The 26,266-nt window shown below is 35.6% G+C and overlaps 1 protein-coding gene across 1 annotated transcript; it reads left to right on the top strand.

The window, feature by feature from the left end:
• Positions 1-26,266, top strand: LOC114290685 (putative polygalacturonase At3g15720). Its single transcript, XM_082872545.1, has 14 exons — positions 1-126; positions 1,615-1,755; positions 2,998-3,150; positions 3,851-3,877; positions 4,184-4,391; positions 4,511-4,592; positions 4,738-4,846; positions 4,967-5,080; positions 5,224-5,316; positions 11,455-11,550; positions 12,617-12,723; positions 13,059-13,153; positions 25,596-25,657; positions 25,832-26,266. Exons 1-14 carry the CDS (start codon positions 1-3, stop codon positions 26,264-26,266), a joined length of 1,848 nt encoding a protein of 615 aa, XP_082728671.1.

Raw genomic sequence — 26,266 nt, 5'->3', positions numbered from 1 at the left:
ATGGGCATTGTAGCTATGCTAGGATACACATATGACTGGATGGACTTCAAATTAACTAGAACAACAAGTTTAATAAATGTGTTAAATTTTGGAGCTATCGGAGATGGAAGTGCTGATGATTCCCAGGTACTCTCTTTCATTCATGCATGCCCTTACATTAGTTTGCATGGTGATGCCATGCAGAGGAACCGCACTCTACTTCGTGAGAATTTTTTTATAAAATATATAAATATATCATGAAGTCAATATGTAAAATAATGGCACAAATTTAATCTATATGGCATTGGTTATTTTTAGTAATTTTTAAAATTTTCAACTTTTTAAAAAGCTTTAAAAAGAGGTTTGGGAAGTCGTTCAAAAAACCATTTTTTGTGAGAGAATTTTTTTGATGTATTATTTGACTTTTTTTAACTGATGATAAAAGAATAAGTGACTTTAACCGTAAGGATTGGATGACTTAGTAAGATAACGGCTTGCGTGACCTAAGGTTCTGAGTTCGAAACTTATACCAACTTTGTTATAGTCCTTGACTGAAATTGCGGGGTGAAGAGTGGGTTTCTCGACATCTTCCCCTGACTTGGTTTGTAGGGTCGGATCATAAATGGACTCAGCCTTGGAAGTTCCTAGATCATCAAAATAAAAAAATAAATAAATAAAGAGACTTTTTGACATTTTATAACTCACCCCCAAATGTCCGCATAATTACATATGACCTTAACAATACTCTGATAGGTATGTCCACACAATGTTTAGCGTCCTATTTTATTAGGAATTTTTAATTTTTAATTTTTTTTTGTAATCATGTCATAGAATCAAATTTAGAATGCTTATACAATAGATGAGATGGACTCACTTTGTAAGTGTTTTATTATTATTAATTTTTTATTTTGATCAGAAAAAAAAAACTTTTATTTATGACCATGACTGATGATGGTGGTTTCATATGGACAAAAATGCTTGGGAGCTCTAATTAGAGCCACCATTAATGATGTGGTAGTGAGTCCCACCCATTGCCACAGTGTATGTTATGCCTTGTTTTTTTTTTTTTCTTTTTTCAATTTCCACCTCACTAGTGGTGGATTTAGTGCTCCTTATTTAGAGCTCTAAATCATTGCTGTTCATATGGATTTGGTGGTATACATATTATACACGTGCAATTTTATATGTGAATTTTTGAATTGTTCGCTGAATGAAAAATATTAATTAGTTATAAAAACTGATTAGCAGTTATGATGATATGTTTATGCATTCAAGTAATATTTTTGAAAATCAAAATGAAAAATATTAATTGGTTATAAAAACTGATTAGCAGTTATGATGATATAGTTATTCGTTCAAGTAATATTTTTGAAAATCAAAATTATGTGACAAAATTTTAAAAAACTGTTTTGAATTGTGTGTTTTATAAAATACAACTAGTATGTTTTAACGTTCCACATGCCTACTCTAAGTGATTTAAATGATCTAGTTTGGAAAAAATAATTCCATCCACGTAGAACTCTCCTGGGTCATAGAGTTGGCTTCGGGGGTGTTGGTTTTCAAATATTTTTTATTTTTTATCCTATGTTATGGATTAGTAACGTCTTAATTATTTTAATTTTCCAAAAACAAAAGGCATTTTTGAAGGCATGGAGTGCAACTTGTGGATCAACATCGAACGGTCCTAGTATGATCATACCTGGAAACAAGACATTCTTGGTGAAGCAACCGGTCCAATTTGAAGGTCCATGCTTTTCCTCTTCCATCAATGTCCAGGTATTTATTTATTAAAACTCATGATTTTCATTTTATTTATGTTTAATACATTTATATATGTGTGTATACTTTATATTGCAATTTTTTTGATATTTTTTTCCTTAATTTCAATCAGTAGTACAGAAACTCATAGGATGAGACACATGGCTGGTTTAACAATTACGTTTTTAATAGTTTTTTTCTTTTTCCTTTTTTTAATAATTTTTTAAGATAAAGTTATTGGTAACGTTACATTTTGTTATTGAAAAGCTGGGCTGGGGTATGGAATTGTGACTTTGGTGTTTAAAATACCCTTTTTAGAGCTTTCAAAATTAAAAGTACTTGAAATTTAAATAATAATAATAATAATAACTTACAAATTTTCACTAAAACTAAAAAAAAAAAAAAAATAACCGTTAAGCATTTGCCAAAGGTAATGTGTCTTGTTAAAAAAGCAACTCTTTTATTTTTATTTTATTTTATTTTTTATAATCTTGTCATCTAAATTAGCATGTTTTTTCAGTAACGATCTCTTGTCCAGACATGCAATTTTTTTTCCCTTTTGGTTTGAATAGACAGAAAAAAAAGAAGCTTTTTTAATAGTAACCAAACAGAGGTGCTGTTTGGTGTAACTGTCAAACAGATTATAACTTAACAGATTATAGATTATGACTTTAATCTGAAGCTGTTAATCTGTTTGGTATAACTATTGGATTATAGATAAAAGTTGCTGAGTAATGTTTGTTAAATAAGCTGTGAAGTAACTTTTTCAATTAATTTTTATTTTTTATTATTCACTATTTGTCTACATTTCTCATAAAAAATAATAATAATATTTTATAGTCCATTTGGGTCTTTTTCTATTTTTAAAAAAAATAAAAAATAAAAAAATTTAAGAGTATAACCGTAAATTAACATGTCCATAGCAGAAGTTGATAATCAGAAGCAAGGGGTGAGCAGCTTCTCAGAATCAGCTTTTTTGACTTAAAATAAATTGTTAGAATCAGAAACTGTTTGAAATAAATTTAACCAAACAGTCCAAAATAACTTTTTAAAAGCCAGAAGCCATAAGTTAGCTAAAAAAAGCACCACTAAACACCCCCAGAGACACACTGCATGTAAGTCCCACATTTATTGTGTTTGTGTGATTTATTTTTGCATTAATATTCTTTTCTTTTGATGACTTTAAAACACCCAACAATTCTACTGTGATTGTAATGCAATTTTCTTTTTCTTTTTCTTTTTTTCATTGATGAAATACAGGTTTGGGGTGACATTAAAGCACCAGACATGATGAATTTTGGTGATATTAACTCTCATACTTGGCTTGTTTTCTCAAAGGTTGATGGGCTTATTGTTAGTGGAACTGGAAAAATTGATGGTACTGGAAAATCTTGGTGGGATTCCTGTCCAAAGGTGGGTTCTGTTTGGATGTGAGATAAAATAATAATAATAATAATTGGAGTTTCTCATCTTGGTTAGAATTTTTTTTTAAAAAAGTATTATTGCAATTTCTCACTTTTTATTTGGATGGACAAGGATTAAAAGAGGAGGATACATGTGTCTGTGTTTTTTTTTTTTTTTTTTAAATTTAATTTCCCCTATGTTTAGAGTGTTAGTTTAGGTATCATAATTTTTTTTTTTTTTTTTTTTTTTTTTGTAACGAGTTATTTTAGTTTTTCAATAAATCTTATAACTTTTGGTGAAAAATAAGATTTATGTTTGGAGTTATTTGTTTTTATCACCATTTTTTTTTTCTTTCTTGTAATTACTCACCTTATTAATTATACAAACAAGGGGTGATAAAAAATATCTCATTCTCTTTGAATCTTTTCTTTTCCCACCAAACCCTCAATCCAAATACAATGTTACTTATTAATTTCATCTAATCCTAATTAAACTCATGCATGGCACGAGATTATCTATATGTCTCAAATCCTTGTTCCTTTGTTCTAAAACATTCAAAATTGTTTGGATTATACTTGATATTTCAATAATTATCTCACGTTTAATTTTACCATATCATTGTTGTATAAATTTTTATATAGAATTTTTGTTTGTACGTCATTACTCATTTGAAAAATCTCTTACATATGTTCTCAATTTTCATCTACAGGAAACAGATTGCAAGAAGAGGCCTGCTGTAAGTAAAAATCTCTATTTTTACTCTTTGGCAATTTATATTCTTTATTGGCTCATACTCATCAAAGCATGCATATAAAAAATAAAAATAAAAAGTTAATTTTTTTTAATAAAATAATAAATCTATGTCTTTGATCCTAAACCCAATTTTTATTTTTTATTTTTGAAACAAGTTTAAAAATTCTCTTTGAGTTTAAGAAAATACTACATGGTGGGTATCTTGAAAAATCAGATTAAATTGCTATAATCATGTATTAGAAGCACATATTGTTGTTAAATTAATGATGTTTACAATTTTTATTGCCAGGCTTTGACGTTCAATCGATGTAACAACCTTCAGCTAAGTGGATTGACGCATGTCGATAGCGCTGATAACCACATTTCGATTACCAACTGCGAAGTTGCCACCATCTCAAGCATTCATATAACTGCACCTAAAACTAGCCCTAACACCGATGGCATTGACATCAACAATTCCACTCGTATTCAGATTCACGATTCTTACATTGGAACTGGTATTTTATTTTTCTAAAACTTTTTATTTGGTCTTTTTAGCAGTTTTTCATTTGATGTTTGTTGATTACTACATATTTACTTATATGAATTTTGTCAAAAAAAATTGCAATAATTGTAGGTGATGACTGCATTGCTATGACTGATGGTTGCAAATTTATCAATATTACTGGCGTAAATTGCGGTCCAGGTCATGGAATAAGGTCAAAATTCTCATTAAAATGAACTTTAATTACAAAATTGCCTCCACTACATAATTTTACGAGAAAATTATGCATAAAATTTCATAATTAAGTTCCAATGAGTTGTTTTTTGAAAAAATATATATTTCTTTTCTTTCGTTTGTAGCATTGGAAGCTTGGGAATCAATGGAAGTAGAACTACAGTGGAAGAACTACATGTGAACAACTGTACCTTCAATGGAACTCAAAATGGGGCAAGGATCAAGACATGGCAAGTAAGAAACTCAAACCGAGTTAAGAAATTAATTTAATTTGACTTTATTTGCCTTAATCATATATTTTGTTCACTATTCCTTTTCTCAAATTCATATGTTTATTTTTTGTGTGTCTCTTAGGGCGGGTCCGGATATGCTAAGATAATTACTTTCGCTGAAATTATACTTATTGAAACGGGCAACCCTATATTGATCGACCAATATTACTGCCCACATGACACTTGCAAAAATCAAGTAAGAGTATATACATTGGATTAGCATATACATTATTATCGATACCTTATATGGTTATGTAAATTTGTTATTATTGTTTATCATTTTTTTTTTAATTTACAAATGATGAAATTGATATTTGTTTAACAAAACTTTGATGACAGACATCGACATTAGGAATCAGCAGTGTCTCATTTACTGGATTTCGTGGAACAACTAATACAGTAGATGCAATCCAACTCAAATGCAATTCAAAGGTACCTTGTACCGACATTGCATTGAATCAGATCAACATAATGCCAGCGCCAGATATGAAGCCGGGAACAATTATTCAATCCACTTGCATTAATGCTCACGGAACATCTAACACATCCAATAACCCTAAAGTGACCTGTTTACTTCAGTAGCTTGACTATGATGTTATGAACTGTTAATATTATAGTATATATTGTTATCATCATGGATAAGTAGCCAGATTATCCTATATCAGTTTAGTGGTTTTTTCATATTTAAAGTAATAAAACATCTATTTATATATTCTGAGATGTTTTTGGGCTTCTAATTTATCATTTGAATTTTTTTTTTCTTTAAAATGTTTGTGTTTAAGATAGATATGTTTATCATTCAAACCAATTCCAAAAGAGTTTTAAATTGACCTGATGACAAACAGAGCTTAGGTAGCTTGGCTTTTTAAGTGCATGAAAAATTAACGTACCAAGTACAGTGTGTTGTTCAAATTTAGTTTAGAAACATAATGAACTCGAAAATATGTTGAATATTAACACGTTTATATAATGAGTAGATGTAAAACAAAATATTAACGCCAACTCAAATAGTTTGGTTCATTTTACTTCATAACAAAGAGAGAACGTTGTGTTCAATAAAATTTGCTTTTAGCTTGCTCAAATATGCACAAGATTTGAAAAAATGTATAAGAATCAATATCTACATTGCAATTTCAAAATTTATCAATTCATAACAAATAATACAAAACTACCTATTGTGGGACTGAAACGAGAAAAATAAAAACTTAGAGAGGTGGAGAACTCGCAACACTTCACAACAATCGATAACGGACTAAATTTAGTGTAGCTGCTAAAAAAAATAAATTAAATAAATGAAGATCAATATGTGCAAAGAAAATGATGGCCACCTACATTGAAAAATTGACATGGACACTCTTGGAATTCTTGTGCCAAAAAGACTGATGTCAACTGATTAATACATTGTCAAAAGCTCTAAACAAATCCCAACAAAAGAAAATGTAGAAAAATTGATTGTTGAGGAGGCTCTACCGATTCTTTTAGGCTACTATAGTCCTCAAGTTACTTTGGTATTAGGCTAGAGTTGTGGATTTGCGCAACTCAATGACTATGAATCTAATCTTGATACAATACAATACAACTAAAAGATAGATTAAAGTTATGCTAATATCATCCAATTTCATTTTCTCAGTCTTATATATATAAGAGTGGTGATGCACGTGCTTTGCACTTGGTAATTTTTCTTATATTTCTTTATGTGATTATTATTATTATTTTTATTATTATTATTATTATTTTTTGGGTTTTTAGGTTTTGTAATAGTTTTACCTTTTTAGCCGTTTTGTTTTGTTTTGTTTTTTTTTTTTTTTGTTAATGTTTAATGTTTATGTTTAAAAGTATACAAACTCAAAAGTATTTGAATCTTTGAATATTTGATCGTTGATATATTTTTACACTTTTAGGTAGTGTTTAGTTAAATAAAATAATTGTGGAAGAAATTAATATTATTAGACAATATATATGTATATAATAAATATTTTTTTTATAACCATATTCTGTGTCGTTTATATGTGATTTTTTTTTTATCAATTCAAGAAAATAATGTATGAATTCTTACATATGACGGGACATTTATATTTATGTTTAAGTATTAAAATTCGGCAACTAGATTGAAACAATTATATAAAATAATTGTAATTTATATCACATGATTAGACTCATTACTAAATATGTAATTCACCAATTTGTTTCACTTTTGTTATGTATATGTATGTAGAAACCATTTTGTAATTAAAAGATGAACAAATAAAACACCGAACTAATATTGTAATATTATTATTATTTAAGGTGAAGAAATAAAACAACCAATTAATATTGTAATAATATTATTATGATTTTTCAAAATGTTTGGTTATTTTAAAGTGTTTGATATTTGAAGGTGTTTGAATTTCTCTTATAAATCTTAACACTATTGTATTTTCTTTCTTTTTTTTTTAATTTATAAATTATGTCCTCTCCATTAAAAAAATAAAAAAATAATATAAATCTTTCTATTTTTTTAGATTGATTTATACGCAACTTCCATTATGTCATAGTGATGTGATCATTTGCTAGTATTAAAAGTTTAATTTCTTGTCGTTTTAAAATTGGAATATGAAACTTCTTTTAAACAATTATTTTTGGAATTGGGACCCCCTTTTGGGGTCACCCCTTCACTCCCTTTGTCACGTGGTGAGTGGTGATTGGAGGAGCATGAAAAAAAAGAAAAAGAAAAAGAAAATGTAACCAATGAAAGAGAGGGGGTCAAAGGGGGTGGGGGAAAAGAGGAATGAATCATTGTTGTTATTTTTGTAGAAATTTTAAAATTTTATTTCACGTGGTTCAATATTGTAATACGAAACTTTTTTTAAACTATCACTTTATACAACTTAATATTTAAATGAAGCATTTTTATATATTTTACACATACTTAATGTTTTATATATTTTATACATCTTAATATTTTAATTTAAAACACTACAACAAAAGGGGATTTAAAAGACGGAACTTTTTGCGATGTCACATTTGTCGTCGCAAAAAATGACTTTTTGCGATAGCACAACTTGCCGTCGCCAAAAAATGTGACTTTTTGAGACAGCACAACTTGCCATCGCAAAAAATAGAGTATTTGTGACGGCATAAAATGTTGTCGCAAAAAAGGAGGGTACTTGCGACGGTAGAAATTGTTGTCGCAAAAAAAAAATAGAGTATTTGTGACGGGAGAGATTGCTGTCGCAAAAAAATAGAGTTTTTATGACGACACCAGCTGATGCCGCAAAAAAAAAAAAAAAAAAGAGTTTTTTGCGACTGTAATAGGTACCGTTACAAAAAAAAAAGTTGTGGCTTTGAGACGGCTTCATATATATATAGTCACAAAATGGTTTAAATAAATGGAATGGTATTTTTCTGTCACCCAAAAAAAAAAAAAAAAAAAAAAAACGACGTCGTCTTACTCTTTTGAACATTTCTCTTTTCACACATTTTTTCATCTTCTTATCTCTCTGTCTCTGTCTCTGTCTCTCTTCTCTTTCTCTCTCACTCATCACTCTACTCTGTGTGTCTGTCTCTCTCTCTTTTTCTATGTGTCTTTGTCTCTCTTCTCTTTCTCTCTCTCACTCATCACTCTTCTCTGTCTATCTGTCTCTCTCTTGATCTCTGTGTCTCTATCTTTGTCTCTCTTCTCTTTCTCTCTCCCACTCATCACTTTTCTCCGTCTGTCTGTCTCTTTCTCTCTGTGTCTCTGTCTTTCTCTCTCTTCTTTTTCTCTCTCTCACTCATCACTCTTCTCTACCTGTCTGTCTGTCTTTCTCTCTGTGTCTCTCGCCCATCTCTCATCTCTCTTCTCTCTATCTCTCTCATCTATCTTCTCTTTATCTCTCTCGCTCTCTTGCTCATCTCTCTCTGTCTCTCTCTCATTTATCTCTTTTCGCTCTCTCTCTCTCTTTGTTTATCTATTTTCACCAATTTTTTTATCTTCCTCTCTCTCTTCTCTTTCTCTCTCTCACTCATCACTCTTCTCTGTCTGTCTGTCTGTCTGTTTGTCTGTCTATCTGTCTCTCTTTCTCTTTCTGTGTGTGTCTTTCACTTATCTATCTGTTTTCTCTCTCTGTTTCTTTCGTTCATCTCTCTTCTCTCTATCTCTCTCGCCCATCTCTCATCTCTCGCTCATCTCTCTTCTCTCGCTCATCTCTCTTCTCTCTATGTCTTTCTTTGTCTTTTTCCTTCTATCTTTTCCCAAATTTTTTCCCTTTCTCTCACTCATCACTCTTCTCTCTGGCTCTCTTATCTCTCTCCGCTCTTTATCTCTCTTGTTCATCTTTCTTCTCTCTCTCTCTCTCTTTATGTCTCTCTCTTTATCTCTTGTTCATTTCTTTTTGTTTTCTTTCTCTCTCTCTCTCTCTCTTTCTATGTCTCTCTCCCCATCTCTTGTTCATTTCTTTTTGTTGTCTTTCTCTCTCTGTGTGTGTGTGTCTATCTCTTGCTTATCTTCTTTCTCTTTTTTTTCCCTCTCTCTCTGTCATTCATCACTCTTCTCTCTGGCTCTCTCTATCTCTCTTGCTTATCTTTCTTCTCCCTCTCCCTCTCTCTATATCTCTTATTCATCTCCTTTTGTTGTCTTTCTCTCACACACACACACTCTCTCTCTCTGTCTATCTCTCGCTCATCTTGTTTATCTCTCTCTTTTTTTCTTTCTCTCTCTCTCTCTCTCTCTTACTCATCTCTCTTCTCTCTCCATCGTTTATTTCTCTCAATTACACTTATCTCTTTCTCTGAGCCCATTGTTGTTGAAAGTGGAAAAAATAAAAAAATGAAATGGGTCTCTCTTTCTCTCTGTCTCTTTTTCTCTGTGTCTCTCGCTCATTTCTCTTCTCTCTCTCTCTTTCACTCATCTCTCTTCTCTATCTCTTTTCTTTATCTCTTTCATCTCTTTTCAAATATTTTTTTTTCAATTATTTTTTTCCAATTATTTTTTTTCAATTAATTTTTTTTTCCAATTATAATGTGTATGATCCCATCGTCATAAATAATAATAATAAAAAAATATAAATATTTCAGGCCTAGACAAACATGTTTTTTAGTTTATGTTTTTAAAATTTTTAAAACATTTTGTTCAAACCAAACGCGTTTGTAATTTATGTTTTTCTAAAAATAAACAAAAACCAATTTATAAAATTTTTGTAAGCATAAACAAAATACGTAAACGTTACCAAACGCTACCTTAAATTTTCATTTGTGGTGGTTATACTTGATGTTGCAAAAAAAAAAAAAAAAACTCAAAATCTGATTGGCGCTCATTTTTCCCCCTCAACTAAAAATACCCATATCTCAAATCCTTAATTTTTGAACCACAAAAATCCCTATCTCTCGCTCTCTCTCTCGCGACTGTAAGGAAGGCAGACGACGGCGTTGAGTGATATCATCGATCGATCCTTCCTGTATTTCTCTTTCTCTCTCTTCCTCCTTGTATCTCTCTCAACGATATCATCGATCAATCCTTTGCGGTAAGTGCTCATCATCGATTCACCTCTGTTTGATTCATTTTATTATATTTCTAGATCCTTTGCAGTAAGGGTTCATTGATCAATTCATCCTAAGAATGTCAATCTCTACATGCAGGCCATTAATCCTAATAACTAAAAAAAATATTTCAATGGAAAATATTTTTTATTAAAATATTACCCTTACAGTAGAAGTATAAGAATAATTTTTTATTCATTAAAATAAAAATGAAACAAATAAATTTTCAACCTTAATAACTAAAAAAAATAAAGAATAAAAAAAAATTCATTAACTATAAAAAATAATTTATTTTAACAAAAAATAATTTTTTTTTTTAAAAAAAGAGCCATTTTGTTGTTTAAATATTCATTTGTGACGGAAGCCAAAAAACAAAAAAAATATTCCCGCTCGATTTTCCACCCCCCCTTTTCCATTCCCGCTCGGCTTCCCCCTCTCCCCATCTCTTGAACCAAAATCCCCAATCTCAAAAACCAAAAATCCCTAATTCTTACGGCTCCACTGAATACGAGAAGATCTGACTAAGAGGGTATCCAGGCTCCAATCTGTGGAGATCGAAGCCATGGCCGTTTGCCACTCATTTTCCATGAATGTAATAGCGGTTGTAGCCACGACTACTGCCGGCGAGTGATGAAGAGAAGAGATGAGAGGCGAGCGTTTAGAGATGGAGGTGCAAGAAGAAAGTGAATAAAAGGTGTGTATCTTTGCAAAGTTGTTTTTTTTTGGAATTGGAGAGGCGAAATAGAGAGGAATGGTGGTCATCGCCATTGTTGCAATTGCAGAGCTGTGTATGTGCGCGCGCTGTGCCGCGATCTACCTAGGGTTAGGGTTTCGCACCACCCCCTTCCCTCAGATCTGCTCCTTCCGTCATCTCCATCTCTGTCCCTGTCTTTGTCTCTCTCTACATATATGTTGTGTTTTCTGTTTGATAGTTGAATCAGACCTTGGTTTTTGAGTTGTTTGTTTATTGATATCTATTTGAATCTCTCTGAATCTATATCTATATCTATATATATATATATATCTTGGTTTTTGCTCTGTTTGTTCATTGATATGTGTTACTTTTCTGTGTAGTCTATTTCATATGCTTTCTTAGAGAAGGATGATAGTGGTGTTAGGTTGATGATGATAGATCATAGATACACCATAAGTGCTTATAGTGTCCTTTACGTTTGTGTGTGTGTTTGTGAAGACCATGTAAAGCTTGTTTGAGAATGAAAAGAACTTCAAAGCTTACTATCATTCTATGTCGAATCATATATCTATGATGATGTATGTGCACATGTGCTTGTGAGTTATGACTTGTGCATTTTTACTCGAATGGCTATAGCTTTGATGTGCTTCTCGCATCTAGGAGTGAAGCTACTACATTGTCAATTTCTATTGAAATATAGAATGGTGTCCTATGCATTTGCCGTGCAACATCCCCTTTTTAATGAGAACAATTGTAGACTTTAGAATGTTGGGAACACTGACAGTGTCCATGACTTCACGCTTTATTGTACTTTGATTAGGTTCCTATAGTAGATAATATATGTTCCTTGTGGGTTGTTTGGTGCCATTTGAGAAATTTATGACTGGACTTCTAACAAAAGGGAACTTGTCAATTAGGACTAGTTTGCTGAAATTGTTTTGGACTTTTGACTATCCACTGTTAAAGTTTCCAATCTTTATTGTCTATGCCTTTAGGAGCACTCTAGTTTATGCAAACCAATCTTTAATTGTTCTATATCCCCCTCCCTCCACAACACCACCATTCTTTTCTCTGTGTTTTACATAACTATGCATATGTTCACTTCATGAAAGTAGTTGCCAAGTCCTTGGTTAAGTGCCTGATGCCAATGCAGAAATGATTTGTATTTTCCGTTTAATGATTATGGTTTTGTGAACTTCTTGTCACCCTTGCACCTTTTGTGTATCTCTTTATTTTCTTTTGTGATAATTTTCTCTTTGAGAAATAGAAATCCAACCATTTATCTGACAGTGTGCTTTAGTGGCAATAGAGTTGTTGATGGTGGAGGAGAGGTGAGCTGAAAATAACAGGTTATGGAAAAATCAATTAGTTTCCTTATGTTCCAAAAAGGAAGAGTTTGTTGTAAACATTTTGTTAATCACTGTATTGTTGCTATTGACAATATTCTCACTTTTGAATTACAGGTTTAAGTTTTTGCCTCTATTTATTTATTTATTTATTTAAAGTTTTTAAGTTGACAAATTTCCTCTTAAATATTTGTAGCTTCCAGAAAAAACAATTCAGGTTAGGTCTTCAATGATAAAGGTTGAGGCAGATTCAAGACTCTCAAATGTGCAAACTTTTAACTCATTGGAGATAGTTGGAATTAGGTATGTATTTTTTTTGAAAATTGACTTTGTACTGTGGTCATATACAATCACTATGTCATGTAATAGTGGCACTTGATATAATTAGTTGTCTTTCCTTATCTTACATTGATAAATGATCTTTAGCTTCAAATTGTCATTATACTTGAGTTAGACCAGGAAATCTATCTAATTTTTACTTCAAGATTGGGGTTCCAAATCCCATAATTGGTATCGTAATAATACTTTAGGATGATAATAATTTATCGTGATAGAGATAGGACATCCAAGTAAATTATCTTAGGTTTGGATTCTATTGTTAAAATTGACACTCCTAAGTTCCATTTTTCATCTTCCAGCAATAAACCTAAGAAAAATTATCTGTCAAGGAACTTGATTGCAGTTCTTAGCTATGGAGGGGTCCCTAATGAATACTTTTTGGATATACTGACAAGTACTTTGGAAGATGCTCAGTGTGTTTGCTCCAATAAGCGTGCCACATTAATTTTTCTTTTCCTTATTTCATGGTTCCCTTCTACATCTCCAGAATGTGATCCACCCCAATCCATTTTTGCATAATTTGGCTCCTTTTGTTCTTGTGTTTTGGTTTCCCTTTTTCCTATAATGGTTGATTCATTCGAGGTGTTGACGCCCCAAAATCACCAAACGGCGTCGGTTTAGCTCGAAACTTGGCACACATGACCGCCTAGGACAAGAGATTTGTGGGAGAAGAAGGGACTCCAATCGGGTTCCCGGTTTGGGAGTTAGAGTCGAATTTCATTCTAGGCAAACTAGTTCCTTAAGAAACTTGAATTGGAGGTGCTGACGCCCCAAAATCACCAAACGGTGTCGGTTTAGCATGAAACTTGGCACACACGACCGCCTAGGCACGAGAGACTTGTGAGAGAAGACGGGACTCCAATCGGGTTCCCGGTTTGGGAGTTAGAGCCGGATTTTCGTCTAGCCAAAATTATTTACTTAATTATCTTTGTAATTATTTAATAGTTAATTTTTTATGTTTTTTTGTAATTAAAATATTAACACATAATTATATTGTCATTAATTATTTTTATTTTTTGTTTTTAGATATTTCCCGAGTAGCAATTTGCTTATTGTGGAATGCAGGCGTGTGAAGATTGCGATTAACTTTTGTTTTTGTTACCCACGGAAGAATGATGACGAAAACTTTTGTTTTTGATTTACGTTATTTTGAATTGTGAACAACATTTGATTTACGTTATTTTGAATTGTGAACAATATTATGTATTTAAACGTTGTACATGTATTATGTAGTGAGATAATTTTGCTAATGTGTTGTAATAAATGCAAGAATATTTTTATTTTGGATGAATTGTTATTTTTATACTGGGATTTTTATATTATTATGTAATTATTGTTCTGTTTTTCGGTTATTTTTCATTTAATACAAGTAATTTTCATATTTTTAATAATTTTATTGCAGGATTTTTTTTTTTGTTGAGACGACACCACATTGCTGTCGCAAATAATCTTTTAGCGATGGCATATCGTGCTGTCTCAAATATTTTTTAGCGACGGCAGGTATCTTGTCGCAATAAAAATACTTTCGCGACGGCATTTTTACTGTTGCAAATAACACCTTTAGCGACAGCAACACAGTGCCGTCTTAAAAAATCCCATATTTTTTCGTATTAATGGCGACGGCATAATTCCATCGCAAAAAGGCAACTTTGCTGTCGCAAAAAAAAGGCGACGACATTGTACCGTCACTAAAACCTTTTAGCAACACCCTTTGTTGCGACCTCTCACTTGCCGTCGCTAAAAGTCATTTGCTGTCGCAAAAAAGCTTTTGAGACGGCATTTCGATGCCGTCGCAAAAAGTCAAATTTTTTGTAGTGAAATTTGTTTTCTGATTTGTATGCAATATTAATAACTATTTTTTTTATAATATTAATAATTAATTTTTTTGTAAATATAAATTATTAAGTGAATTAACGATTTTTAATGATATGAGAAATAGTTTTTTAATGAACAATTTTGATAATTTTATTGTTGCGTAAGGGAGTAGTTAGAATTTTTTTCCCTATTTTTTTAGTTAAATTAAAAAATTAAACAAAGAGTAATAATAATGGGGACTTTAAGTGTTTTTAATATTGAAAGCTGAAATTCTTACAAATGAGTAGATCAATTGCAAAAATATTTATTTTCTTTATATATTTTCATGATTTTTCTTGATTTGAATCTAACAAAATTTCTCTCACCCATCGTTCATGAGAAGGTAGTGGATGAAACAAATATTAAATAGGTTATGATAGTGAAATTATTAAAAAAAATAATCATATTATGATGTTTTAGGTTGTTTCATGTTTAAGTGCTCACTGTTCATGAGAAGGTAGTAGAGGAGACAAAAAATAAAATTAACATCTACTAAACTATTTTCAAATTCAACATCTTCCTCATTAATCAAACCGTCCAAAACAATTGCAGTGTTTGAACCCACCGCTAGTAATAATATAAAATTTACTTGCATTGTTCTGGTATGTCAAATAAAATCAATTGTTTATATATATATATATATATATATATCTTTGTATGACCAAAACCAAACAATATATAAATAATTAAAAAAAAAAAACAAAAACAAAAAGAGGAGGGTTTGAGGAAGAGATGAGAAAGAACAATAAGTAGCTTGTGTCATGATTTTATGGTCAAACTTATAAGTTTTTTTTAACTTAGTGAGTAAATTTCAACTAATTTAGTGATCAATTTTTTGTCAAAAATACTAACGGCATTATCAATTAGACAAAAATTGAGTTAATTAAAAGTGTACGAACCAAAATGACAAAAGATATAAAGGCCTCTGTTGGGTATTTGGCTTTTAGCAACGTTTGTGTGTTTGTAGCAAAAGTCAAAAGTTGAATTTTTTGTATTTAAAGACATTTGGGAAGTACTGGTGAAATTACAACTCTCATGGGTCAAAATGTGCTACATGGGTGAAATTGTAAATATTTTAAATTGAATGGGGTAATTTGGTCATTTTATTGTGATTTGACATCATAAACAAGTATTTATCAAAAAAGCAAAAGCAACAACAACTTTTATCAATTATCCAAATCAGTTGTCTAAAAAAACTAAAAACTTTGTTAAAAGTCAAAAGGTCACTTTTTACCATCTTCCCAAAATACTCCAAAATATAAAGACTATTGGTATAACTTACACTTTAATTTTTTTTTTATTATGCTGCCGTTAATATTATGTAATGTTAAAATATTTGCTTCAACCATATAATAACATAACACTACCTATTACTAAAATTTCCTTAAATTAACGTAAACATCATAAAATTTCCTTATATATTGCACGGTTTTCTCAAATAAGTCAGCTTTATGTAGTCATTATAAAATTTAAGGAAATGACACTTATTTTAGTAATATATTTTTGGCAATTATTAAATATATTTTGGACTAATCATAAAATGACATGTGTATTCCAAGTATTGGTCGCAAGGATTTTTTGGGTTTGAAGATGAACAATAAACGGTGACTGTTCAAAATTAAGAGGCTGTGTTTATAATGGAGGTAAAATGGTGGGCCTTTTCAATTTTTTTCGTAAGTGTGAGATGGCTATTACAGTGTGGAGGGGCAATGGGCACATGCCACGTGTCCCAGTAAGGACACGATGTCAGTTACTTAGGATAACAGACTGTACAATCGGCGCGGTTCTCGAAGACTGAGCTACCTACTGACGGACGCGCTTTAGCTCGGTTGGGTTGAATAAGGGGCAATTGAAAGGGTAATTTATGTGAATAGTGTGGGCCGAGCTAAGTTAATATCTTAGACATTGGGCCGAACTACGGGCCGAAGTAAGTGTTTGGATAGCACGATCATGGATCATCTGGGCATCAAGTCAGTCAGAGATGGGCTGCCAGGGGCCTAACCTAGCTATCCCAGGCTAAACCCCATAGAGGACTAAGGTGTTAGTAGGAAGGAGGACCGAGCTAAGGGTAACTCTGCAGGACACCATCTCACAGTTAGGACTACCACGGTGCTGCTTGAAGCAACACCAAGCTGTGTAAGCTCGGTTAAGTGTGGTATCAGCCGAGGTGAGAGTTACAACCATCTCACTTGGTTGGTAGGGAATAGGGTGTTATCAGGATAGACATTATCCTTGGGAATTTTATTCTTAGGAGGACTCTGCTAAGGAGAGTTAGAGTCCTACTAGGATTGTGCTAGGCAAAATTTATAAAAGCTTATAGCAAAACCTATGTACAAGTTTCATAATTCTTACTCTCAAATACACAAAGTTTTTATGTCTGTACGAGCACGAAATAATTCTTCTTGTATGATCATGTTGATCAAGTTTGCACTTCTCTAAACAACGTTGCTTTGCCACCTGAAAACACAAACGTGAGCTAACTGGCGGGTGTGTGCCGGAAACCCCTTCGATGCCTAAGTCAGCAACTAGACAATAGATAATAAGCTCTGTGTATTCTAGAGTAAGAATTGGGATACCTGTCCATAGGTCTGGTCATGAGCTTTTATAGACTCTACTTTGACACAATCCTAGTAGGATTCCAACTCTCCCTATGAGAGTCCTCCTAGGAATCACACACCCTACTCACTACCAACCAAGTGAGATGGTTTTGCACAATCGTAGTAGGACTCTACTTTCCTTAGCAGAGTCCTTCTAGGAGTCATACTCTTACTCACTACCAACCAAGTGAGATGGTTTGCACAATCCTAGTAGGACTCTAACTCTCCTTAGCAGAGTCCTACTAGGAGTCTCATCACTACAAGCCAAGTGAGACGGCTGAACCCTTTACCTCGGTTATACATTTCTGACTGAACTGCCTTATCTCGGTCCCCTGCCATTCGGACTATGTGATCGAAAGCCAATCTATCGAATGCCACCCTGCCGAGCTATACATAGCTCGACCCTCGCCATTGATGTTGCCTCATTTACCTTGGCTGACATCTTTACCTCGGCTGACATTGCGGTCAACCAGGTTATTTCGGCTCAGTGATACTTTAAGCACCACTGTCAGTCTTGACTTTGAGATGACGCCCTGTAGAGCTATCCTTTAGCTCGATTCTCCCCCCACTGATACCTCGATTTTGTCTGTTTAGACCGAGCTAACTGCAACAGTCTCCGACTGAACTAACAAGGACGAGGTCCAACTTGCGAAGCCCAAACCCCTCGGCCCATAGTTCGCCCCAAATTCGTAATATGAGATGTCTTCTTGGCCTAAGACTGAGCTACACCAGCCTTTATCTCAGCCCATTGCGCGGCCCAACTTCCAAAGAAGACTTTCCTAGCTCGGCCCAATTTGCTTAGAAATTACCCTCTCAATTGCCCCTTAATTCCATCTGCGCCGCATGATTGGGATTACTCTCCTCTAGCCGAGCTAAAAACGTTCAACTCTGTCGAACTAAGGAAGTTTGTTTGGTCTCACAACTCGTTCAATCCCAACAAGTCTGGTCAATTGCTCAGCACGCCATTCCACTAATTCGGCATGTCTGATACGACGTTATCCCAAGGACAGGTGGCGTGCCCCCATTAGCCCCGTTTTTCTATTACAGCTGTCATGCCAAAAATTTGAATAGCCCTGCTTTTTTGCCTTCAACGTATATATTCTTCGAGTTTATAATCGTACGGCAAGTCGTTCTTTTTGTGTCTTGTCGAGTAGACTAACTCTCCGAGTAGACTAAATCGCGAGAATTGGAACAAAACAACTCATGTTTGTTTTCGAAAATGGTTTGAAAGTACCACTCTCAAGTGGGCTAAAGCGCGGATTTGCCACCCTCAAGTGGGCTTAAAAACATGATTTGCCACTTCGCAAAGTGGGCTTAAAACACACAATCATCGAATTGTCCCAATTCGGGCAATAAAGCCTTCACCCACAGGCATTCATGCAGTTAATCATATAAACACATAGCCTCATGGCAAGCATGCTATCATGACAACACTCACACTTATGCAAGTATGCTAAAGTGTTACAGTTGCAGTGTACTCCGAGCCAAAACAAAAGCTAGTTAGAAACAATGCATGATCCTAGCTATGTTAAATGTCTAATGCAACACATGCAATATGCTATGTAATAGGCTCGGCTACCTAAGATGGCATTTGCAACACTTTTGATAACATGCTTTTAAACACATATTCAAATAAATGTATTGAAATTGTGATGCAGTTTAAATAATGCGTCGAGCCCGGTGCATGGAAGACAAATGAATGATGCAAATATGCAAGCATAAGGTATGCTAATCGAAACATGACCCTAAACTAACTATCGAAAGCAGTTAAGTAAAAGGGAGAAAGACGTGGGGTTGGAAGACATTCACATACATGCATACACTTATTACAACATTATGCCCTCGCGAAGGAAGGTCCGAATGAATAAGCTAAGCTATGCTAAGCTAAACTAAGCTAATTATTACAACACAATTGAAATTGAATAATTAGTTACACAGACTAATTAAAATATTACAACACTTGAATAAAATAATTAGCTACAACTAACTATTAAAACGATAGAGTGGCCTCGCGGGTGAAGGAAATATGCATGCTCGGTTGGTGTCCGCTCGGAAATCCATTGCTTTGCCGTCAATTGCCTTTGCTTGCACTCGCCTTGGTTTCTGAACATTGAACCAACCTCCACACTGTTTTTGCTCCAAAACAGGATCATTTCTGCACAAAAATGGACTGGTGGCCAGTCGGCCACAAAAAGTGGCTACCAGTCACCTTAACTGGCTGGTCGGCTAGTATAAGTGGCCGGTTGGCTGCTGCAAGTGGTGGGTCGGCCGCCAGCTTCCCCAGACTTCTGGTTTTGCTGCAGTAGAGAACAATAGAGGCACAACAATGTATTTCTCAAGGAATGTGTGTACTGCCACTCCCCTTATCATTTCTCAAGCTCAAAAGAGTGTGGCACTTGGCTCTCAAGCCACCAATCAAGCATTTTCATGCATGATGGCCAAAGACCAAGCTTGTACAAAGTCGATGAATGCACAAATAAACTCAAATGGCCGCCACCCTATAATGCATGATCAAGAGTGATGGCGACCAAGAAATTTGACACGTTTCATCACTTTGAGTATGAAATGTCCCACATTCCTAGTGTTTGGATTAACGTCCGATCCAAACACATGCAATGCAACACAAATGCTTATCTTGTTCATGTTTTACTTTGCTCAATTCTTGTTTACACATTTTAGTTTACCAATTAATTCTTTAACCGATTAAGTCTGTGAAGAAGTGGTTCGAAAATACTCTTTGGATCCTGGAGGGCGCTCGTGATCCTCAGCTAGTCACCTGAAAAAGAATGAACACTCCGGTCGGGGGTGCCAGAATTAGGACTTCGACGGATAAGTCAGTATCTACTCTCTTCGTTGCTTATATCTTAAGTTATACTTACTTGTTCTCACATACCTCGTGTTAGCTGACACTCTCCTTACTTATAGTCATCCTTGATGTTGACGGTTGGGCCCACTTTTCTTCCAATGAATAATCCCTTATTCGGCTAACTATTCGTACTCGGCCAGGTCTATAGCTGACTATTCGGCTGATTTGGTTATTCGGCCTTTATCCCTCCGGGATGGAGCTGTGTAATTCACAACTTGGTTTCTCTCTTCAATCTATTTGGCCTAGGTGCGTAATAGAACTTATTCGGCCCCCACAATTGCCTCCCAAACATCCTATTAACGTTAGTTAGTCGGCATGTTTGGTCCTTGGACCTAGAGAGTCAGAAAATACGGCGGTATCCCTTACTCCAACGCAAGCGTCAGGGCGCCTACTACTTTTAAGCATCATTACAGTTTCCCGCCCCTTCGTACATTTCATTCATTTAATATGATTTGAAACCGCGTTGTCTTTTCGTTTGTATGTTCTTTCTTGAATGCTCAAGATTTCTCGTTGCCTGTCAGTTCAACTTCCTCGCTTCTCGCATTCTGTAACTTTTTTCTGCTCTTCATTATCTTTCTCATTTTTTGTAAGTTTCTCTTTCTTCGACCTCGACTCCTTTTTCTTTGTTTGCTTGCTGTGTAGAGTGTCTGTTTTTCATGCTATGATGGTAAAAATTTGAGAGCCCTTCTTTCTACGGAGCGAGTCTCTGGTTTCTGTCGCCACTTTTCTATCCCTGACAACATTTATCTGTCACTTTTGGTAGAGAACGTTGTAGACGTGCCCGAACGCCACGGCTCCGCGCGTGAAATGGCGTGAAATCCATTTTGTTCATCAGCTACTACAGTTCGGACTCAAATGTCACGGTTCTGAATCTAATCTTGCAAAGTGAAATGCAAGACCGATAAATCACCAAAGAGTCTAAGTTCGGCAAATCGTTTTGGAAAACTGATTTTTATAAAGAAGTGCCAAACATGGACTGCTTTTCCAGATATAGAGTCGCCACCTAAATGTTTTATTTTTGGGGAAATTTAGGAAACCCTGACTTGTTGCCTGAGGCCACGTGTCCGTCATCACCAAAGTTGCCTCGGACTGGGAACTTGGGTACGAGAGGGGAAGGCCATGCAATGAGCACCCCCGCTCGCCTGATCAAAGATCGGCCTTTACTAACATGATATTTTGTTTTTGAAAACACATGTGTTCCTATTCCGGTTTATTAGCTAGCTTACTACGTGATGCGCACATCATACAAGTATAGACTAGATCGCCTAAGTTGGAACAAAACATCTCATGTTTGTTTGAAAATGGTTTGAAGGTGTTACTCGCAAGTAGGCTAAGACGTGGATTTGCCACTCTCAAGTGGGCTTAAAACTAGTATTTCAATGAATTGTTCCAATTCAAGTAATCCAACCTTCACCCACAGGCATTCAGGCAGTTATATCATTTAAGCAAATAGCCTCATGATAGGCATGCTGTCATGGCAACACTTACACGCATGCAAGATGCTAAAGCATAAAAGCTTACCTAGTACTCCGAGCTAAAACAATAGCTAGTTAGTAATCAATGCATGATCTTAACTATGTTAAGATGGCTAATGCAACACATGCAAAATGCAACTAGAAATAGGCTCAGCTATTCTAAAATGGCATATGAAATGCAACACTTGATAACATGTATTCAAGTAGGAATTAAAATACGATGCAGTTAGTATGATGTGCTGAGCTCGGTGCATGCAAGACAAATGAATGAATGCAGACATGCATAGCATAAGGATGCTAATTGAAATATGCCCTAAAACTAACCACTGAAAGCAGGTAAGTAAAAGGGAGAAAGACGTGGGGTTGGAAGACATTCACACACTCACGCACACTTATTACAAAATTCACCCTCTCGACGGAGGGTCCAAATGAATAATACAAGCCAACTAATTAATCAACTACCCTAGCTAATTAATTATTACAAAACTCTTAACTAATTAAACAAATTAATTAAGTTACAAAACAGACTAAGTATGAAATTAAAGAGGCTGCCACAGCTCCGCCTCAGAATGATTGAATGATGCATGCTCGATCGGCTTCGCTCGGAAATCCGTTGCCATGCCTTATGTTGCCTCTGTTTGCACACTTGTGTTCCTCTAAAAACTGTGAAAGTTCTGTGATGCTTCTGAACCACCTCATGGTCACTGTGAGAGGCCATCGGCCAAAATATGAGGCCATCGGCCAGGGAACAATGGTCATCGACCACAATTAATGATATCGGCCAAAAATTTTTAGCCGATTAGCACTGAAGATAGCCGACCGTCCATCTCTTCCTGCAGAATACTCCTTTTGCTGCAACAGAGGACAAACAAGGGCATGGCAATACATTTGCAAGAAAATATGTGCAACTACACCCCTTATCATGTTTGGAACTCAAATGAGTGTAGTGTTCGACCCTCGGGCCATCAATCACGCATTTCGATGCATGATGGCCAAAGAGGAATTGCACAAATTAATATGGAATGAATGCACAACAACTCACGAATGCCTCACACTCTATCATGTTGGATCAAGAGTGTCGGTGACCGAGGGTTGAGGCACGTTTCGTCACTTCAAGTACGAAACGTCCCTCGTTCCTTGTGTTTGGTTTGACATCCCAAACCAAACACAATGCAATGCAAGCATGTTAGACGCAATGATAATGGCATGCAAACCGTGTAATGCAACCTAAGCATGTAAACAAGCTAATGTAACAATCATGCACAATGCAATGCAACCTAAACATACAAACATGTAATGTGCCAAGCATGCAAAATGCAATGCAACCTAAACATGCAAACATACAATGTAATAGGCATGCAACAACAATACCAACAACAAGCATGCAACAACACACAAGCCGCATGATCTATGGACTTATACTGAAAATGGATGGACCTCAGCCATACCAAAAATAGTGGCCAAAGTGATGAAACGATGGTATGAAATGCACATACAAACATGTATGTCAATTGGCCCAAGAATTAAGGCATGAAGACACCAATTCTTAAAAGCATTTAAAGAGTGAAAAGCATGCAAGTGTGACAGCACTACAAGCTCTGAAATCATGCTAGGAATGATGCCAAATCACACAAACAACACAAGTATAGCATGCAAGAGGCTCAAAACTTGAAGATAGCAAAGGGACTTACACTAGGCTATGCAAAACATGAAGCCAATGGCCCAAGAAAACCAAAACAGTCCTAAAGCATATCAAAGCGGGTCTAAAACATGCATGGACCAAGGCCAAAACAAGCTAGAACAAAAGTCCAAAAGGCATGAGGCGTGCAAGGCTAACAAGGGGTGTTATACTACACCTATTAAGACCAAACATGGCATGACTTAACCAATGAAAATTAGAGTTATGGCATGTCAAAATAAGCCCAAAAATCCACTTAGATGGCATCCCAAAGACCCAAGTATGATGACATGCATAATGATCCATTCATCAGGCATAAAACACCAAATCTTCAAAGCATTAAAGGAGTGACAAGTACAAGTGTATGACCAGTCTATATGGACTGAAATCACATATGAAATGATGCCAAATCATGAAAATAGTCTAAGCAACGCATGCTAGTGACTTGGACACTCAAAGCCAACAAGCTAGATTGAACCAAGGCTACACAAAACAATGCATGCATGACTAAAACAACACCAAACATAGCTTAAACATGACTAAAAGTTCCTTTATGTTGAGCCAAAATATGCAAGCATGATGTTCCAAATGCATGATGCATGTTAAGGCAAATGAGAGGATTGCAAGACAAGTGCATGATGCATGTAAGAGGCTATCAAACCAACTTAAAACAGAGGTATATCATGGAAAAATAACACCAAATACTTACTGAAATGGAGCCACAACAAGCTAAGCAAACATGCTACCATTATGAGCCATAAATACAAGCAAATGAGACACAAGGAGAGGGAGGTGTCCCTCTCCTATACAAGACTCCAAAACCACCTTTCCACCACTAAAAATCCTCTAGATTTCAGTGGTAGAAAGGTCATGCAAGAGCAAGAACAAAGGCCAAAAGGGATGGCTCAAAACAAGGCCAAACAAGGCCTAAGAGGGGGTAGACAACCCCCAACCAAAAAGTGACCTTAAACAATCATCTCAAGCATGAAAAATCAGAACTTTTTGTATTAGAAAGCTAAGCTTAAAACAGCATGCAAGTATGTCCAAAAGCTTAAGCAAAAATGGGGGTTTAAAAGGTTAAGAGCTCACCCTTGTAGAACCTCTTCAAGAACACACCTCCAGCAGGTTTTCTGAGTTCAAACCAACCCAAGAACATCAAAACCGACTCCTAAGGATCTCAATAACCAAAGGATGGTGTATTACTAGGTGTTGTAGTGCAAAAGTGAAGACAAAACACCCTTTTAGGCACAAACACACACAAATATAGAGAGAGAGGAAGAAATACAGAGATAGATATATATTTTATATATCTCAATTTTCTGAATCTTTGAGAAGGGAGGAGGAGCTCCCTTCTTATAGGAATTCAATTCCAAAGCTTCTTGGAGAAGCTAGAACAAGGTGCAAATCCCTCCATACACGTGTATGGAGGATGGGAATTGTGCCCACCAGCTGTCACAGCTGGTAGAAAATATCTGCAAAAAGCAGATGGAAAGGTCTCGGCTCAAAAATATGGCTGATCGACCAAACAAAGTGCCGATCGACCAAACAAAGTGCCGATCGACCAAACAAAGTGCCGATCGGTCACCACTTTTGGCCGATGGCAAGAAAACAAGGTTGATGGCATCATGCCTTGGCCGGTGGGTTGAGGGGATGGCTAACAAGCCACCCTCTTCCCTCAGAAGCAAAACCAGAAATCCTTGGTCCACAACCAAGCACAAAACAGACAAGTTGAGAGATCCTAAGGCAAGACGCGCAGCCGAGACCTTCGAGAGCTCAAAACGAACACGAGCATGGATGATCATCGAGTGTTCAAATGATGACGTTCAAGTCTTGAGGACGTTCAAAAATGGAGTGTCTACAAATGTGATTGACACAGAGAGGATTGATGAGAGTACAATCGTCTTTCCTCTCCTGTCAATCGCGCAGGGCGGAGTCCGTTTCTCCCTTCATCCACTTTTAAGGGCTGTCCTTTGTTATTTGGGTTTAATCCCTTCTTAGCTAAATGTAAAATTTTTCTAAATAATAATGGGTATTATAGAACTAAACCGGAGCCTTAGGCTTAACCTTGGAGTCCCTGCCATTCGACATTATTATGCCTTGGCCAAATCCTCTGGACGACAGGGGCGCTACTTTCTCAGGGGCAAGGACATCGACCATCACTTGGTCACTATGCTTGCCAGCTCTGGCAAGCGGGTTGACGATGTTATGGTTGTGGTTCATGGAAACTGGGAATTCGGCAAGGGCGAAGATCGCCAAGATCCAGTGCCTAGGTGAAGGGGCGAACCAGGTGGCCGTTTAACCTCCCACAATTTTTTATTAAATATTTTCTATTCAAATTCCATGTATTTACCATTTTAATTGTGCAGGAAACAACTTGAAGAAAGTTCTAGTTCCGACCGACGACGCCGTACTTGCACAGATCAGAACGGTACTCCAGTTTGTTGGCTGTCCGAATCTCCAAAAACAAGGGAGGGCGGCCCACATTCTTCTGCGATACGAGCTAACTTGCACCACTTTTTTGGCGGCGGAACATATCCCGATTCCAAGGGGCGAACAGCACCTTACGACACTTGCTTTTCTGAGTTTCAAGAATCTTAGGTAGATCGGTTTTGAGGAATTAGAATCAGAGCCAGCGGCTGAACAAGTTGCCGAAGGAGTCGAAGAGGAGTCGAATCAGCCATCTTTGGACAGATCCGACGTACTAGAGGAGGTTGACGCGACACTAAATTTTGCTTTTAAGGAAGTCGGCCTCAATCCTCTATCCACTTTCGACCGAGCGGACGTGTCCTTCGAGAATATTTTTAGTGACTTAGGGGACCTACCCGGCTCTTATTCTAACAACATAGCTGGTGAGTCGCTCACTCAATTGGCCAGACGGAAAAACGCCGAGAGGATGGCTGTGCATAGGAGAGCCGAAGCCGAGCGAAACCAACTTCCACCCCCTCTTCCCGACACCAGGGAAGAAACTCTTCCACCTGCTCTGGTTGAGGAGGTTGAGACCGAAGTGGCCGAAACGGAACCTGTTGTCGATCAATAG

The sequence above is a fragment of the Camellia sinensis genome, chromosome 5 (assembly GCF_055761805.1).
Source record: "Camellia sinensis isolate YWXY chromosome 5, ASM5576180v1, whole genome shotgun sequence".
NCBI classification, from domain to species: Eukaryota; Viridiplantae; Streptophyta; class Magnoliopsida; order Ericales; family Theaceae; genus Camellia; species Camellia sinensis.
This window is presented reverse-complemented; position numbering and strand designations above follow the sequence as displayed.